The sequence below is a fragment of the Nesoenas mayeri genome (genome assembly GCF_963082525.1).
Source record: "Nesoenas mayeri genome assembly, chromosome: 25".
Classification (NCBI taxonomy): domain Eukaryota; kingdom Metazoa; phylum Chordata; class Aves; order Columbiformes; family Columbidae; genus Nesoenas; species Nesoenas mayeri.
Genome location: NC_137549.1, coordinates 3,680,471 through 3,699,188, shown reverse-complemented (window position 1 = coordinate 3,699,188; position 18,718 = coordinate 3,680,471). Strand labels below are relative to the sequence as shown.

The 18,718-nt window shown below is 60.2% G+C and overlaps 1 protein-coding gene across 1 annotated transcript; it reads right to left on the bottom strand.

Annotated features, from left to right (window-relative positions):
- Positions 1-1,928: 1,928 nt before the first annotated feature.
- Positions 1,929-17,708, bottom strand: MYO1F (myosin IF). Its single transcript, XM_080359418.1, has 28 exons — positions 17,637-17,708; positions 13,497-13,634; positions 12,379-12,468; positions 11,804-11,898; positions 10,926-11,013; positions 10,643-10,732; positions 10,364-10,495; positions 10,157-10,291; positions 9,940-10,072; positions 9,068-9,264; positions 8,866-8,946; positions 8,648-8,734; positions 8,425-8,511; positions 7,998-8,165; positions 7,377-7,462; positions 6,922-7,003; positions 6,711-6,817; positions 6,420-6,518; positions 6,202-6,346; positions 5,440-5,554; positions 4,657-4,826; positions 4,378-4,523; positions 3,958-4,104; positions 3,731-3,879; positions 3,405-3,488; positions 3,063-3,264; positions 2,232-2,398; positions 1,929-2,137 (listed from the first exon to the last, which is right to left on the bottom strand). The coding sequence occupies exons 1-28, from the start codon at positions 17,637-17,639 to the stop codon at positions 2,061-2,063; spliced, it is 3,300 nt and encodes a 1,099-aa protein (XP_080215544.1). The 5' UTR covers positions 17,640-17,708; the 3' UTR covers positions 1,929-2,060.
- Positions 17,709-18,718: the final 1,010 nt, after the last annotated feature.

The window sequence follows — 18,718 nt, the reverse complement described above, 5'->3', positions numbered from 1 at the left end:
GTGCCAGTGCTCCCACGGGCCACACGCGCCTGCAAAAACCGGGGGCTCCAGCTCCCGTGGCCAGCTGTCCCCGTGCTACCAGCCCCGCAGGCAGTAACCCCACGGCTAGTGGTTTCTGTGGCTAGTAGCCTCCTATGGGTAATACACCCACAGCTATTAGCCCTGTGAGCAGTAACAGCCACTGCTCGCACCCCCCATGGCCAGTCACCCCACGGCTAGTGGCCCCCATAACCTGGAGCCCCCCATGGGCAACAGCCCCACGGCTGGTGGCACCGGCACGGGCAGAGGGGTTTGCCCGGAGCGCCCCCCCCCCGCAGCCCCGCTGCGTGTCCCGGTTCTTGCAAAGCGCCGCTGTGTCCCCCGCTGCCAGTGTCCCCCCGCCCGGTGCCCCCTCCGTGTCCCCCGAGCCGGGGTCTCCCCGGTGCTGCCCCCGCGTCGCGTCCCGTCCCGTCCCGCACGTACCGGGGCTGCGGGGCCGGCGCCGCCCGGAGCGCATCAGCGGCAGCGCGGCCGCGGGGCCATTTTCTGCGCGGAGCTGTCGCGAGAGCGGGGGGGGGGAACGGGGGGAGGAAGAAGCGGCGCGGAAGGGGGGGCGGGGGCGGCGGGGAGAGTCCGGCCCCGCCCCGGCTCCCACCGGCTGCTTTTCCCCGTGTTTTCGCACGACCCCTCCCCTTTACACCCCCCCCCCCCCTCCCAATCCCCGCCTCCGGCAGCGGGAGCGCTCTGCATCTCAGCACCGCGGGCGGCCGGAGCGTCGCGGGGGCTATCGGAACATCCCAGGGCCCATGGATCGTCTCGGACCTTCGGAACATCCCGGGGCTTCAGATCATCCCAGGGGTCCTCGGAGCATCCTGTGGTTCTCAGAGCCCCTTGGGAAGCCGTGGACCCTTTAGCATCCCAGGCACCCCAAGCCTTTTGGAGCTCCCCAAACACCCCAGAGCACCCTGCACCCCTTAGACCATCCCAGGCTCCTCTGAGCACCCTAAGTTCCTTAGAGCACCCCAATCCTTGGAGCATCGCAAGTGCATCAGATCATCCACACCCCAAAGAGCAGCCCAAGCCCCTTGGAACCTCCCAGGACCCTCAGAGCACCCAGAGTCCCCCGGAGCACCCCAGTGAGTGCCCAACTCTGCCCAGCTCCCACCTGCCAGCAGGGCTGGGGTGCTGCCCACCCCCCTCCAGCCCCAAAGAAGGTGCAGAAAGGAGTTTCCTAAACCCCAGAGCTATTTCTTTTTTTCATTGCAATGGAAACAGCGGCTCTGCTCCTCCCCACAAAGCTCTGCAGTGCAAGGACACTTAAAAACCTGTGGTTTACAGGAAAAAAAAAAATATCACTCCAAGGATCGCAGGGGTTGTAAAAACCCGTGATGGGGAGGCCCAACCACCATTGGAGGACTTCACATCGCAGCAGCCTCCTGCTGCGTTCTGCTTCGGAGGACACAGGGTCCCCTGAACCCCTCTGTACCCCCCATCTCTGGGGCAAGGGCTGTGCTGCCGGGGGGCAGCCCCAGGGGGGCTGTGGGAGGAAGAGGAGGGCTGGGGCCGAGGCTGAGGCAGGGCTGCAGCGGAGCGGCTGGCGTCACTTCCTCCAGCGCAGGACCCGTCGGGAGGAGCAGGAGCGGTGCAGGGATGAGCCCGACATGTCAGCACCGTCCGTCCGTCTCCCTGCTGCAAACCGCCCGGAACAACCCCCGCATGGACTCAGCGCCCCTCCAAAAGACCTCCTCAGATTTGCTGAGTCTGATTATTTACCGTAATTATTAACAATAATTCTATTTATACCCCAGAATCACCAAAGCAGTTCAACTCCCAGAGTACGAAGAAGCAGCAAAGAGCCGGTCCTTGCTGCACGGAGGCCACCAGCTAAAGCAGCTGCGAGATTCGGTGGCTGCCACCGGCACAGCCCGGCAACCAGGACGGGCCAGGGGACTTGTGAAGAAGCGCTTGCGCAGTGCCAGTGTCGGTGGACAATGGCCACGGAGCCACCACCAGCCCCTTCGGCACAGCCTCGGTGGAAATGGGGTGGGAGGATGGTGATCCCCTCTTCGGCATGTGGCTGCTCAGATCTTCTGCACATAGTTCCCAGGAAAAAGCCCTTCCTTGCCATGCAGCCGCCCTTTCCACCAGCCGGAGATATCTGGGAAAGGGGGAAAAAGAAGACCTTGGTGAGGCACAGTGCTGCTGTGGGGCACGGTGGGGAGGAGCGGGGCAGGGCTGGGGCACAGTGGCACCTTCCAGGAGGATGTCAATGACATCTCCAGCGTTGAAGCTGAGCTCGTCCACGTCCTGCCCGATGTACTGGTAGAGTGCCTGGCAACGCGGCACCGTCACCTTGGGCTGCGGCTTGGGACGCCCGGCGGGGGGCGGGCGCTGGCTCAGGCTGCGCCGGCGCTGCATGCTGCGGGCATGGGGAAACGTGTCCACAGCGGGGACAGCGGGGAGCAGGATGTGCTGCACCCTCTGTCCATCCTGCTGTGCCTCACCAAGGGGGTGCTCTGTGCCAGCAGCCCGGGTGGGTCACAGAATTGTAGAATCATTTTGGTTGGAAAAGCCCCTCAGGCTCATCGAGTCCAACTATAACCCACCCCGGCACCACCCCATGTCCTGAGAACCTCATGTCCGTCTGTCCAGTCCTCCAGGGATGGTGACTCCAGCACTGCCCTGGGCAGCCTGTTCCAATGCCCCACAGCCCTTTGGGGAAGAAATTGTTCCCCAGATCCAACCTCAACCTCCCCTGGCGCAACTTGAGGCCGTTTCCTCTGCTCCTGGCGCTTGTTCCTGGGGAGCAGAGCCCGACCCCCCTGGCTCCAAGCTCCTTTCAGGCAGTTCAGGGATCAGAAGGTCTCCCCTTAGCTCCTGTTCTCCAGCTGAACCCCCCAGTGCCTGAACTGGGAGAACTGGGGTGTGCTAAAGCCTGGGAAATGCTGTTCAGGTTGCCCAGAGCTGGTGGGGCTGTTACTGGGTCAGGCAGCTGAGCTGCTCAGAGAGGAAAGAGCATCTCCTGGGGCCGATGGTGATGGGAGGGGAGGATGGGGCTGGGGGGATGTGGGTACAGGACCTACCCGGCCACCCCCTGGTCAGGCACGTTGAGGAAATCCATGTTCTGCTCAGACGGGGGTCTCGTCTTGGGCTGGCGGCTGGTGTTTCGAGGGGGCAGAGCTGCAGCTGGTGGCACCCGCCCCTGCTTCTGGGGCGCCGTGTAGGTGTCGGGCTGGGCCCGGCCATTGCCACGTGGGAACTGGGGTGCCCCATTCCTGCAGGTGCCTGGAAGACCCCCCCACACCGGGGATGGTGCATTACAGGGGGCCCAGGCTCAGCTTGCACCCCCCGGGAGTGCAGCACTGGCTGGATCCAGACTGGGGTCCCCCCTTCCCTGGACCCCGCCTTGGCACTGCCCTGCTTACCTCTGGGCGCTGGTGGGGCATTTCGGGAGGGTGCTGGACACCTGCTGCCACCTCTGCTCTGTGTTGCTCCTTTCCTCGTGGGCTCTGGGGGGGACGTGAGCCCCCAGTTAAGTGAAGGTCCTCAGCACTGAGCTCCCCTTTTTCCCAAAACACCCCGTGCTGCCCCATCACCCGAGCAGAACCGGGTCCCTCCTGGGTGAAACGCAAACCCCGCAGGGCTGGGGGACACGCTGGCTCACCCCAATGTCCCCAGGCCTCCTGCTGTGTCTTGTGGCCCCAGTGCTCCTGTCCCCCCCACTGCCACCCCCAGGCATCCTGGCACTCACTGGCATTCCTGGGGAGCCCGTCCCCGATGCTGACCGTAAGGGTTTTGCCTCCGGCTTTGAGGACGGCCACGTCGCCCTGTCCTCTGACGAAGGTGACACTGCGGGTGCCGCCACCGCCCCAGCCCTCCTTCTTCACCCGAAACTGTAGTCTGGGGAGAGAGGGGTTGTGAGGCCACAGGGACAGAACCCTGTCCTGCTTTGCCACATCTCTCGTTCTCCGTCCTTACGTGTCCTTGAAGGAGAGGCACAACTTGGTGTGGGTGAGCTCCTCATAGCGTTTGCACAATAGGCTGATCAGCTCCGTCTTGAAGATGGACTCCAAAAAACTGTCAGCATCTCTCTCGTGGAGGATGAAGAAATCATCCTGCCTGGTGCTGGGGGAGCAACCCCGGCATGGGGGTGTCAATGCGGGACAAGGCTGGTGCCAACCGGTGCCAGGGTGGAGCTGTCATACCCTCGGGGAACTGGGTCCACCCCAAGCAAATTTGGAGGGCGACTGAGGTGGAAACCTCCATGGCATCCAAAGCTCCATCTGTGGGGAGCCCCCTCCCCATGGCTCGGTGCCCGGCTGCCTTTGCGGGTGAGGGGCTGGGGGCAGTGGGGGATGGAGGTGCCGGTGGAGCTGGTGCCCATGCTAAGGGACGCACCTCAGCGAGACGCCGCTCACCGCCTGCAGCTCCACCTTCTTCTTGAGCACCTCCTTGATCTGCCCCTTCTCAGGACCTTTCTTCACCTTCTCCCGCCCGATCACGTAGAAGCACTTGGGGGTGAGGATGAAGTCCCGCTTGATGGGCTGGGAAAGGGGGGAAACAGGGGTTTGGGGGTGTCTGCAGGGGGGCACAAGCCCCCTACACACACATCCCACCCAAGGGCAGCCACCATTAGCCACAGCCTGGCCTGTCCCAAGCCCTGCGTGTGCATCGTACCTTAAACCTCCGGTCATACTTAGTGATGGAGTCGGCGAAGTCGATCCGCTCCCGCTTGGCCAGGAACTGGCGCAGCTCCGGCCGCTCCTCCATGCCCAGGTAATCACCCACGAAATTCCTGTTGATGCTGTTCCTCCTCCGCTCTTTGAAGTTGTAGAGGATGTTGGAGGCTGGGTGGGAACCCAAAGAGATGCTGATGGGACAGGGCTCTGCACCAGTGGCCTTGGTCCCTCCTGCCCTCCCAAACCAACTGTGGGCTCCATGGGGACTGTGGCAGCAAGAAGTGAGGCTCGTTTTATGCCACAGGAGGAATCTGAGCCGCTCGAGCTTGGTTGGCTTTGAAACCCATTAATTGCCCTCAAAAAAACTTGTGCTGTGGTAGGGAGGGACCCAGCTGCTGTGTTTTTCCCATTGATTTTTCACTGGGAGGGTGAGAAAATGCCAATGATGGTGTCAAGCGGTGACCACCAGCCTTTTCCATCCCTCTTCAAACACCGACACTCAGCTGCTCCTCTCCATCTCCGTGCAGGCAATTAAAGGAGGAGTGAGACAGCAAGAGGTTCCAGTTTCTGTCCTACAGACCCTCCCAGGGCTGGAAATAGGAGCAAGAAATCCACACCCTCCTTTGGGATGTAGGAAATGACCCTGGGCAGCTCACTGTACTGCCCTCACTCTCCTTCTTGTTAGTGTCACAATTCGGAGCTGGCTGCTGCTCTGCTGCGGCTCTAGCAGTAGGGCTGTCCCCAGCGAAGGGCACGCTAAAAGAGGTGTCCCCATCTTTACCCTCCTCTCGCATCTGCTCGTATTTCCGGATGGCGACGTGCCGGCGCCAGGCCTTCTGGATCACCCGGGCAAAGCCGTCGAATTTCCGCTCCCGCATCTCTTCAAGCAGGAAAAGCTGTGGGGGTACACGGGGTGATGAGCCAGGGGCCCTCCAGCCCCTGTGCTGCATCACTTATCATAGAATCATAGAATCACAGATGGTTTGTGTTGAAGGGACCTTCCCAGCTCCCCCAGTGCCCCCCCTGCCATGACAGGGACATCGTCACCAGCTCAGGGTGCTCAGAGCCCCGTCCAGCCTGGCCTGGGATGTCTCAGGGATGGTTCATCCACCACCTCTCTGGGTACCTGGGCCAGGCTCTCACCACCCTCAGGGCAACAATTCCTTCCTCATGTCCAGCCTGAATCTTCCTCCTTTAGTTCAAACCATCACCCATTGTCCTATCGCAACTGGCCCTGCTCAAAAGTCTGTCCCCATCTTTCCTATCGGCCACTTTTAAGTCCAAAAATAAGGTCTCCCTGGAGCTTCTCTTCTCCAGCTGAACACCCCAGCTCTCTCAGCCTGTCCTCCCAGCAGAGCTGTTCCAGCCTTGGCTCATTTCTGTGGCTCCTCTGGCCCCTCTCCAGCAGGTCCCTGTGTGTCCTGTGCTGAGGACCCAGAGCAGGACCAGCACTGCAGGGGGTCTCACTACAGCGATGCTCAGTGTGTGCAGCACCCCTTGGGATGGTGGGTTGTGGGATGAGGGGCAGAGCTTTGTCACCTACCGATTCGGGGTTCTTGACAAACACCTTGCTCCGACCCATCTGGTACTGGTCCGGGTCCATGTTGACGGAGCGCAGCAAGTGCTGCACCCCTTGCCGCTCATCCCCGCGCCAAGACGGCCACGTCTCAGGGGTGAGGATGGCATAGCTGCCAGGAGAGGGGACGTGAGTCATGGCCACACTGCGGGGACCCCCAAGCCCCCATCCCGGTGGTCTCTCACCGTTGCAGGAATTTGTGGAAGAGTCGGCGGTACGCGAAACCTGCCCGGCGCACTCGGATGTTCTCCTTCAGCCCCAGGTACTCGACTTGGTGCTTCACCCTGCGGAGCCGGGAGGGACACAGCAGGGGATGGCAGGTGGGTGGGGGACATGCCCAGTGCCTTTGGCCACAGAGGGACCAGCCCAGAGGTGCAGCTTTTAGATGAAAACTGGTCTTGGCTGCATCCCCCTTACTGGGTCCTGCTCCCTGGGCTCCTTCGTCTCCCCAATACATCACAAGGCGCCTCTGTTACCTGCTCTCCTCCCAGTCCCGGGGTTTCTTGGTCTCGTTGGGCTTGATGCAGCGGATGTAGTGTGGCGTGCACTTCATTAGCGTGTTCACCAGGTCATTAGCCTGTTTCTGTTGCAAGGATCGACCTCTGTAGCGTTAAAGGCATTGGTGGGAGCCCATCACCCTGTTACTGCCTCAGAGGCAGCTGCTGTCCCACAGCCTCCGGGACGTACCTTGATTTTGGAGCCTGCGGTGGTCGGTCGTCCCTTTTTGTCAGAATCAAGTTTTTCTGGGAAAAGCATCCGGATGAAACCACTGAAAAGCAGGTGACAGTCCTGGGTGAGAGCCACCAGGCCCCCCAAGCTCAGCAGGTGCTGAGCTGGAACCAGCTCCAGCTCTGCTTGCTGCTGCCAGGAAATCCTGCACTGTCCCCCTGGACTGGCCCCAGGCCAAGCAGATGGGTGCTGGTGAGCACCCCCCTTCTCAGCCCTGCACCCCTGGGTGCTGCTGCCCTCAATGGGGGATGCTGCTGGTAACCACGGGGTGATGCGGGATGCTCAGCACCCCGAGCTGTGGCTCCAGCAGAGGCAGGACCAGCAAAGCTTTATGTTCTGGATGTTGAAGATGCTGCCCTCTGCCCCAGCCCTTTTGGGGTGGCCCCCAGGACCATAGTGCTGCCAGGACTCACTATTCGCTGCTCTGCATGAGCTCGATCAAGTCGGTGAAGAGCACATCCCGGTTGCGCTCACAGAAGCCATTCACATCATAGGAGACCTGGGGGCAGGAATCAGAATCAAAGAATCATTTTAGTTGGAAAAGACTCTTAAGATAATAGAGTCCAACCATCCCCCACCCCCGGCACTGCCCCATGTCCTGAGAACCTCATGTCCGTCTGTCCAGCCCTCCAGGGATGGTGACTCCAGCACTGCCCTGGGCAGCCTGTTCCAATGCCCCACAGCCCTCTGGGGAATAAATTGTTCCCAATATTCAATCTAAGCCTCCTGTTCTCCAGCTGAACCCCCCAGGTCCCTCAGCCGCTCCCATCACACTTGTGCTCCAGCCCCTTCCTCAGCTCCGTTCCCTTCTCTCAACTCGCTCCAGCACCTCAAGGGCTTTATTGGCATAGGGGGCCAAAAACTGGCCCCAGGATTTGAGATTCGGGCTCCCCAGGGCCCAGCATAGGGACGTTCACCACCCTGGGCCTGCTGGCCACACTATACAAGCCAGAATACTGGTGGCCTCTTGGCCAGCTGGGTGCACGTTCAGCTCAGCGCCATGGGGTGCAGGATCTGGGTGTGGGGTGCTGTACCTTGCCTGCGTAGTGGTGGATGACGAAGCCCGAGCTCCAGCTGTTGAAGTGCTCGTGGGTGCCCACGGCCGCCTGCAGCTTCTGCAGCAGCGTCTGGTCCGCGCCCTCGCCGGTGGCGTGCATGGTGGCACAGACGTCGTCCAGGACACTCATGATCCCAGGGGGGTTCTGGTGGAGGGACAGTGATGCTGTGTGTGTTTAAAGGCTCAATCCTGCATCTGGCTGTGCTCAAGTGCCCTGCACTGGTCAAAGTTGCTTCATGCTGAACCACAGCTTAGGACGCAGAGCTGCTGCTCTCCCAGGGATGCTCCCTGGTAGGACCAACTGATGCCACCTGTCCCCAGGAGCACCCAGCCCATCCAACACCCCCATCCCTGGATGTCTTGGCTCCCCAAGTGAGCACTCCAGGGGAGACGACCTCACTCACCAGCTTGTTCTCTATCAGGTCGCACACCACCTTGTTGTTGAAGTACTGGATCTGAGTCCACTTGATCCCCTCCTGCACATATTCCTCCTGGGGAAGCACAGGGACATCTGGGGGAGACACCCTACAGCCACCCTTCTCCAGCGCAGCACTGGGACCAGCTGGTGGTGAGGTGCAGGAACTGGGGTGCTGGTGCAGTCCTCCCATAACCCAGTCCCCCCTGTACCTGCTCTGCCTTCAGGGTCAGCTCTATGAAGATCTGCTGCAGCTTCTCATTCACGAAGTTAATGCAGAATTGCTCAAAGCCATTTTTCTGCAAAAGAGCAGAAGACGAAAAGAGTAGATGGGGCTAAATCATGTGAAGATGCCCCTGCTCATGGCAGGGTTTGGATTGGATGAACTTGGAAGGTCCCTTCCAACCCAAACCATTCTGTGATTCTATACCTGGAATATTTCAAAGCCATAGATGTCCAGCACCCCGATGCTGTACTCCTCATACGGCTTCTGCATTGCCCGGTTGATAGACTGCAGGGAGAGATGGGACGAGCCTCCTTCACTGGGGTGTCCGGTGGTGGGGCCAGAAGTGGATGGTGAGCATCCCCTCCACGCCATGGCCACGCTCAGCCCGTCCCCTGGGACCACGCACCTCCACGAGGAAGTCGAAGACGCGGGCGTAGAGCCCCTTGGCCAGGGCGTCCCGGGTGTAAGCCGCCTGCTCCACGTTGAGGGTGACGGTGATGGACTCGGAGCGGCCTCCCCACTTGCTGTCCATTTTCCTGCTGGTGACCTTCTCGTTGAGGCGGTCCTGGTCGATGCCCAGCAGGTAGGCAGGGAAGGCCAGGGCTGGGCGAAAGGGGGGACAGTCAGGGTTCCCCGCTCCCTGTGCACCCCTGTCATGCTGCCCACAGCCGCTGCCGGACATCTCAGTCCTGTCCCACTGCAAAGGACAGCAGTGGTGCAGCAGCTGGGGATGTGGGATGTGGTCCTTTCCTCTGCTAAATCACAGCAAGCGACTCCTGACATCTGTCCCCTTGCTAATTCCCTTGCTTCTCCCAAGTAATAAGCACCAGGAGCAGAGGAAATGGCCTCAAGTTGCACCAGGGGAGGTTGAGGTTGGATCTGGGGAACAATTTCTTCCCCAAAGGGCTGTGGGGCATTGGAACAGGCTGCCCAGGGCAGTGCTGGAGTCACCATCCCTGGAGGGCTGGACAGACGGACATGAGGTTCTCAGGACATGGGGCAGTGCCAGGGTGGATTATGGTTGGACTCAGTGGCCTCGAGTGTCTCTTCCAAGCAAAATGATTCTATGATTCTGTGATTCTGCGATTCTAATTAAGCTCTAGTGTTGTCATTCACTTGCTGCCCCAGTTTCCCCATGTCTAATACAGAGAAGATGCCAATGCTGCCTCTCTCCTCTGCCAGGAAAATTGTGTTATGGGGAGTTTGCAGTTCATTGCCAAATGTCTCTGTGGGTGTCCCCACTTGTCCCCCCTGCAGCAGGAGGAGCTGGCTACTCACAGTCAGCATTTTCCACCCGAGCGTAGTTGCCTTCCTCCCGAAAGCTGATGTTGCCCAGGTGTAGGATCCCCGCCACGATCTGCAGCACCAGCTGCTGGTCCTCTCCCCGGATGCCGATGACCTGCATGGCGTTCTGGGGGCACGGGGACCCCATCAGCCCCTGCCCAGTCTCCCTTTTATACTCTCCCTTTGGGGACTCCCACTCTAGGGCACTCACCATGGTCTCATGGAAGTCGCTGCGGTCATCTGTGCCCTCCACTTGGTATGTGTCCGACTGGTTCAGGTAGTAGTAATAATCCGGGCTCATGATCCCCAAGTTCTGCCGCTGCTCTTGGGACGCCCCTTCGATGAGCTGGGACAGAAACAGGGGCTGCGGTCACCCAGCCCCTCCAGCAGCCCGGCTGGCTCTATGTCCCCCCCATACCTGGTAGTAGATGTGGAAATTCCTCTCGCACTCGTTCTGGCTCACCACCCGTGACTTCTCCAGCAGAAAGTTGGAGATCTTCCCACCATCGGGCTCGCCGCCCCGGCTGAACTGGATCTCGAAGTACTTCCCCTGCCCCGGCACAGCGGCCACTCAGAGCCGCAGCTGGGGGACCCTTTGCCCCCCACATTCTCTCCCTTTATGCCACCACACCAGGAGCTTTGCTGGGATGGATCCCAGCTGCAACGTCGACCCTCTGCACCTGCCCTGGTGACTTACGAAGCGGCTGGAGTTGTTGTTGCGGACGGTTTTGGCGTTCCCAAAGGCTTCCAGCAGCGGGTTGGACTGCAGGATGATGTCCTTCACGTGCTGGGGGCAGAGGAGGGGAAGGAGCTGAGCAGTGGGGGCACACACCTGCACCCCACTGCAGCGGATCTGCCTTCAGGCTGGGGACAAACCAGGGGCTTTGTGTGTCCCCAGCCCTGGAGCCACCATCAGATGGGGGAGCGGTTGGGTTGGGAGGCAAAGTGATGCACGACGGCAGCAAGGGGAGCAGCTGTACCTGCACTTTCTCGCCACCCCCGGACACTTTGGAGATGTAGCCCATGATGTATTTGGCTGCCACTGTTTTCCCGGCCCCGCTTTCTCCGCTGTACAAATGTTAAAGCAGAGTTGTGAGACAGCGCCTGCCCCTGAGCGTACCGGAGTGGGATGCTGGATTAGAGCCAGGGGGTGACAGTGGGTGATGGGGGTTGTGGCCACTCTCCTGCTGTGCACCCTGAGTGTGTGGCAGTGCTAATGCTGGGGACAGGGCTGCCCCGGTGCTCTGGGGATGCTCTGGGACAGAACAATGAGGGCGGTGAGAGCCTGGCCCAGGTTGGCCAGAGAGGTGGTGGATGAACCATCCCTGAGACATCCCAGGCCAGGCTGGACGGGCTCTGAGCAACCGGAGCTGGTGAAGATGTCCCTGTCATGGCTGGGGTGGCACGAGGTGATCTCTAAGGTCCCTTCCAACCCAAACTATTCTGTGATTCTATGCTAAGTGGGGCTGGAGCAAGGCTGGGTGAGAAGCTGCTCTGGGAGCTGTTGTATTTCTTGTTGCTGGATTTTGGAGGGGAAGAGGGAGATTTAGGAGCCTTGAGGGGAAGTCTCTGCCATTGCCCCACATCCTGACCATTTCCCTTGCAACACTCAGCCGGAAAAGACATGTTGCACAAGGATCAGGCCCTGCTGTGGACATCCCGGTCGCAGCCCCGCCTGGTGCTCGTGGCCCAGGACACCGAGGTCCCTTCATGGACTCCCATGTTCTGGGTTCCCTGGGACTCACCACTGGGCTTCAGCCACCTCTTGCCACTGTGTTTAGCTGGGATGACCCCAGGATGTGGGGACAAAGGGTGACCGGTGTCAGGGGGTCCCCAGCTGCACCCACATACCCCCTACCTGATGATGACGCACTGGTTCTCCCCATCGATCAGCATGTTGCGGTACATGTTATCGGTCAGGGCATAGATATGGGGGGGATTTTCATACTGAGCCTAAACAGGGGACAAGAACAACAGTGCTGAGCACAGAGCAGCCATCAGCAATCAACCCTGAACCTCCCCCCCCAAATCCCCTCAACCCTGCCCACACATTGCACAAGGCGGTGGCACCCGGTGGGGATGGGGAATTAATCTCTTGCCACAAACACGAGGTAATCAGCAGCACATCAGATGGTTTTCTTCAACTCTCCCCTCCTCCTCGGGAAGCTCCTTGTGGCAGAGCTGCTCGCTCGGCCTGAATTTTCCCATGTTTGGGTTGCTTTGGTGTGTTTTTATAAGCAGAATTTCCCAGGAATGTGGATTTGCTCCCGACTCTCGTTACTGACTCTCCATCAATGTGTTTGGGAAGCACTGACTTCTGCAGCACCCAAAGGGAGGATGGGGACACTCACGAGACAACCCCCAGGTGTTTTGTACCCAATTAAACCCAGTAAACCCCTGGCCAACCCCCCGAATGTCACACAGCATCCTCACCGCCCCCTGGTACAGCTCAATCTCCCGGTCGGTGAAGTACGGCATCTGCTTGAAGGGGTTGACGGAGATGAGCACCGGCCCGATGTAGGTCTGAGCAGCAGGTTAAGGTCCGTGTGTCCTTTCCCATGTCCTGCTGTCCCTTCCTGCCCCGACTGTTGTGTTGGGGGGTGATGCCAGCAGCAACAACGGCAAGAATATGTTGGGGGGGTCCCTGCGTCTGCCTGGAAGCTGCACCAGGGATATCGTAGGGTTTCCAGCTCGGGTGCAGACAGAGCTGCTGCTGCGAGTTGTCCCCAGGGTGTCCCCCGCAGCGTGACCAGTGCAGGGCACAGCAGGAGCATCCCTGCAGCTCCCTGGCTTTGTGCTGCCTTAATCTGGATGCAGATCAGCTCCAAAAGCGTAATTTCCAGCATCCCGCAGCCTTCCAGTGTCCGCCCTTCGCTCAGCTGCTCACACTCCATCTGCAGTTCCATCTCCATTGTACAAGCAGGGAAACTGAGGCACGGAGAGGGGGGAACTGCTGGTTCCTGCCTTCCTCAGCTCCCCCTGCAGCCTCTCCAGGTCACCCAGGATGGAAAAGTGGGGAGTTGTGCCTGGAAATGCTGCAGCGGCAGATGGGGATGAGCCCCCAATGCCCCGGGGGAAGCTGGAGGTTGGGGACAGAGTGGGGTCCATGGGGTGACCCCGAGCGCCCCGTGTCCTGCCCACCTGGCAGCAGGGGAGGGGGAAGAGCAGCCGGAGGGCAGGAAGAGAGGGGCTTTTCTGGGAAATGCAGAAGCGTGGGGTGTTGAGTCACGGCCAGACGGGCTCTGCGCGCAGCAGCACAGAAGACGTAGAAAAAGGAAGAGGCCGTGTGGGGTATTTCTTTCCTCAAAAAAAAAAAGCCAACCCCTAAACACATTTAAAGCCCCACGGCTGCCGAAAGAGCGGGGAGGATGGCTGCGTCACCGCCAGCCCGGGACAGAGCATCGCCTTGTAAGGCAGAGCCGCATCTTCATGGAAACCGCAGCCGCTCGCAGCGGCACTGGGACAGCCCCGGTTTGACCCGTGCCCTGGCAAAGCCTTGGAGCAAAGCCCTGCCGCTGCCTGTCCTCGTCCCGCGGCCCCGGGAAGGATACAAAGATGTAATCGTCCATAAAACGCTTCTTGAGGTTCTCCACAATGGCCTCCTCGGAGATCTTGGAGAGCAGGACCATGTCGTCCACCCCACTCTGCTTGACATTGTGGCTCTGCCAGTGGAAGCGTTCCTTGCTGCCCTGCGGGGAGAGGGTCACAGCCACTGCCCCGGGGCCACAAGCCTGGATCCGGACCCCCCAGCCACCCCTAAGCTGCTGGTAGAATCACAGAACAGTTTGGGTTGCAGGGACCTTCCCAGCTCCCCCCCTGCCATGACAGGGACATCGTCACCAGCTCAGGGTGCTCAGAGCCCCGTCCAGCCTGGCCTGGGATGTCTCAGGGATGGTTCATCCACCACCTCTCTGGGTATCTGGGCCAGGCTCTCACCACCCTCAGGGCCAACAATTTCTTCCTCATGTCCAGCCCGGTCATTATAACTGGCTCCCAGCCCAGCTGTGGCTTCAAACTGGCACCTTCAGGTGCAAAGATGAGCGTTTTGGCCACACTGGGAATTTGCAAAGCTCCAAATCTCAGCTCTGCTGCACCCAGACTTGTCCTATCTCTCTGGCCGGATCGTGCCTCCCTGCAGATCCAGCACCCTAAAGAGAAGCACAGGGCCTGCAGGTGTCTTTATAACATCACTCCTGCTCCTTCTGGAGGTAATGAAGGGCTAAAGAAGCAATTACTGCACAGGCTTTGCTGATGAGTCAAAGGGTGGCAAAAATAACCCAAGTGAAGGTCAAAACTTGCAGCTGGTGGAGGCATCCCCCAGCACCACGCATCCTCTGCGTCCCCTTTGCACTGGGGCAGGGGTGTGACTGTGTCCCTGTCACCCCTTCCAACCTGCCCAGGGAGACACCAGCACCCACTTTCCAGCTGCCCACCAGCTCTGTCCTCTGGGGCCGTGGGGCAGCAGGAAAACTGGGCTGTGATTTAAGCCCTTGCGGTGCTAAAATCAACCCTGGGTGGGGGGTAAGATTTCACTGTGCGAAACAGAAAACTGCTCAAAGGCCCCTTGTCATCGATGCTGCAGAGGAAACACAGCCGTGGTGCCCGTGTGTCCCCGGCGCGGTGCCGGGAGGGGACACCCCACCTGGACCTGCCCACGGGTTTTCTGTGCTCGTCCTGCCGGTTCTGCTTTCCCCCCAGCGCTCCCGGCACCGATTTCACTTCTCCTCCCTCCTGTCACCCCCAGCCTCTTACTCTTTCCATTTCCCTTTTCTTCTCTTCCCCTTTTGCTTCATTTTCCTGCTGGCTCTCAAGATTTCAGGCCTCCAGACCTCACTGCTTTCGCGCTCTCCCATCTGCCCCTGATTTTCATGGGCTGCTCACGCGCCCCCCAGCACCCACCCTCGGATGCTCCGCACAACCCGGCACCGTCGCGATGGGGACAGAGGGACCGTCGTGGAGGGGATGGGCAGCATCGCGCTGCTCTGCCCGGCTGGGCTGCTGGGCTTTGCAACCCAAAAAACCATCCATTTCCCTCCCAAGTGCAACTCAAGCCCGCAGAGTTGGCAGAGGGGCTTTTGGGGTTGTTGTCCCACCGCCTTCCCTTGGGACACAGAGACCTGGGTCAGCTCAGGGGGCCCAAAGGCGCCGGGGCTGCTCGTGCAGCCTGAAACTGCACCGGGCGCTTCTGCTCTTCCTCCCATTTGTTGCTTATGGGCTCTTTTCTTGCCCTTCCCCTCCTCTTCCTCCCCTCCATCCTAACAAGCCCCTGGAAAGGACACCTGGGAAAGCACAGATGGGCTCAGTCTCTCACTCCAGGTCACTCTGCTGTCACACAGGGGCTGGCAGTGACCCCGGGAGCCTCCCAGCTCCAACCCCACCTGCCCACAACCTCCTGCTTCACATGGAGCGGGTCCGGGGTCCCACACTTTGGTTTCCCATCCCCTAACTCCATCGTCCCCTGGCACAGCCACCCTGGGCTCGCGCGGCTGGTTCTGGCACCAAATTAAGGCAAATATGAGCGTTTCCTGTATTGTAAGCTTGTCACTTTTGAGCTGACACCTGAAGTTTCTCCTGCAGTCACGCTCAGAGCTGCCAGCAGCGTGTGCCTTGGTGACACCTCCTCTTCCTCCAGGCGCAGGGTCGGTGCTTTCCTGGCCAGGGCACCTGGTGCAGCACAGCAGCAGGGAAAGCACCAGCTCGCTTTAAATGAAGGTTTGTCCCCGATATCTGCAGGGCCGTGGTTGTTTCCACTGGGGTTCTGGGAACACAAAGTCTGCCGGGTTTTCCTCAGAGGTGGCACAGGGGGTTTGCAGGGTCAGGACTCGCTAAGCTGGGGAAAAGCCTCGTGGGGAGGATGAAGAGGAGTGATGCTCCTCGAATCTGCGACGTGGCCTGTGCTCAGCACCCAGCGAGCCCTTGAGGGGCAGCGGTGGCACAAACTGGGTTTGCTTTCTGAGGTTTGGGCAGCGGTTCCTCAGTTTCCTCCTCTGTCCCAGGCCAAAGCGTCCCCAGGGAAGGGGACTAATGGGTGGCTTGGACCAAGTGTCTACATGAGGCCATTTCATCCTCGGGCCGAGAAGGGAGCAGCTTTGGGCAGCCCTTGGCCTGGGCTCGCAGGTGCTATTTGCAGCCACTTTGCACAAGGGACTTTGCTCTGCTGGTGTCCCCATACACGATCCCATCAGGATCCCCAGCTGTGGGACGGGGACCATCCCCGCTGCCCGTCCCTGGGCTTGCGGGTGCACACAGGATGGCTGAGGCAGGGAGGGAGCGGCCCTGTGGCAGTGACCACAACACATCATCTGTTTTTCTTCAAAGCTCTGGTCTGAGCACCAAAAACCCCTGTGGGTGGGGAGCAGACGCAGCCCAAGGTGGCACCTTTCATCTCAAGATGGGACAAGCCCAGAGGAGCCAACACCTTAAAACCACAGGAAGCCTCAAGAAGAGCAGCATGGTGTTGCATCGCTGTCACCCCCTGGCTCCCGCGACTGGCAGCATCTGGGGATGGGGCATTTCCACAGCATTTTGGGGAGGGGTCTGGCCCGGAGCTGGGAGCTCATGGCCGCGCAGCTCCCCGGCCCGTCATGAAGCCACAAAACATCGTTGTGTCTCTTGTGGTGGCGGGGAGGGGACAGTGTCTTGCAGAAGACAGCATCTGAGCAGCCTCTTGGAGGTGACAACCGCAACTGCGGGGTGGAGAAGGCTCCGTGTCAGCCTGGCTACTGTCCCCTTCCTGGCTAGGAGGAAATGTCTGGGGACAGTGTCACCCCCCAAATGCAGAGAGAGCAGAGCCGTGGGCTGCAGGACGTGGCTGTGGCCACACTGTGCAGACTCTTCATGCCTGAGCATCTGCCTCATTTTGAGAGCTCTTCTCTTCCTCTTCTGCTTCCAGACCAACCTGCAGCTCTGACTGCTGCACCGTGTTCTGTCTATGGCCCCTGTTCCCTGCATGTGTCCTGGGTGCAAGGTCTGACCTTGGGCACCAACACCCAGAAGGTCCCTCCCAGCTTAGAGCCAGCCTGGGGGGTACAGCTGCCCCCAGCAGCACCTGGCACCATGCTCTGCCTGCATCCTGCACCCTGCACCATGCTCTGCCTGCATCCTGCACCATGCACCATGCTCTGCCTGCATCCTGCATCCTGCACCATGCACCCTGCTCTGCCTGCACCCTGCACCACGCACCATGCACCATGCTCTGCCTGCACCCTGCACCCTGCACCCTGCTCTGCCTGCGCCACGAGTGCTGAAACCAGAAGCGCTGGTGGGAAGTTGGCCCAAGAGGAACACAAGGCTTCTCTCTCCTGTGGGTACCGCACCGGTGACAGCAAAATCAAAGCCGCTTTGTGTCGGCCCATCTTCACCATCTGGTGCCCTCGGTCCTGCTCAGGTCAGTGCTCCCGGGGGCACCAACCCTGCACCCAGCACCCAGCACCCATCCCTGGCTGCTCCCCACCGCTGCCTCAGCCCCAGCTCCGCTCCCTGTCCCCAGCCCCAGGCAGCACCGTCCCCTCTCCAGTGGGGACACTGCGGGGGGGTCCTGGCGCCTCCCAGAAAGCAGCAAAGGACCACGATGGGCGCAGGAGAGGACAGGGCTGACCCAGCCCCCAGGGGGCAGGAGGAGAGGGTGACACCCCCAGGGTGCCAGAGGGGTCCGGCGCGGGGGGACCCAGCGAGGGGCCCCGTGCACTCACCATGGTGTCCCTGCGTCCCTCCCGCGCACAGGGCACACGGGGCTCCTGTCACCGAGGGCTCGTGGCCATCCCGAGGCACCTTGTGTTTCTGACTACAAATTGCAACTGAGTTTTTTTTTCTTTCCTCCTCCCACTTCCTCATTTTGTGCCAAACTGGGGGTGGGGAGGATGAGGGTGGCTCTGTGCTGCGGGGGGGCCTTGGCGTGGCCCCGCCCAGGGTGACCCCACCTTTGCGGCACAGGGTGTCACCGAGCTGGGGAGCAGGGGATGCTGGGCAGAGACTGCAGGGATGCCCAGAAACTCCACCAAACATTCCCCCTGCCCCCCGGTGACACTTTGACGTGACCCCCTCTCCAGGAGCAGCCACGCAGCGCTGGGGCTGCTCTGCTTTAAGGTGGTTTCAGGAGCAAGATGCTCTTGGTTGCCGTGGTGTCCCCACCGTGACTGCAGAGCCAGAGCTCCTGCAAACCCTGTGCACGTGGACCCGTCTTCATGGAACCACAGACGGTTTGTGTTGAAGGGACCATCCCCATGTCCCCAGTGCCACCCCTGCCAGGAGCAGGGACATCTCCACCAGCTCAGCTCCTGCACAGCCCACTCCAGCGCTGCACTCCCTGCTCCCCATCCTGTTGACACATGAGACAGTGACCGGGATGGGGGGTGACCATCCAGCCCCCTCGCCCTGGCAGGACACCTTGGGGATCAGAGAGGTAAGGGAAAGGTGTGACACCATGTGGGGACAGCATGTGGCTGCTTTACACACAGACATCCCAGAAACACTTTTCTTTTTACTATATATCAGCCTTTGCATTGCAGAGCAGAGGGTGCTGGAAGGAGCACCCAGCCTTCCACCAGGGTCAGGGCTGGAGCGGACAGGATATTGCCAACCAGTGGGGCCTGATTTGGAATTTATGGCAAATTCTAGAAGTTATGGTACATTCTGGAAATGCCAGGCTTGGGACAGCCCACCAACAGGCTGGAAGAAAACTGGTCATGTCAGAGCTGGTGGCTGCTTCAGCTTCTGTTGACCAAGAGCAGCTGTTCCTCCCCAAAGCAGGTGTGGGGTGATGGGACTGTGGTGA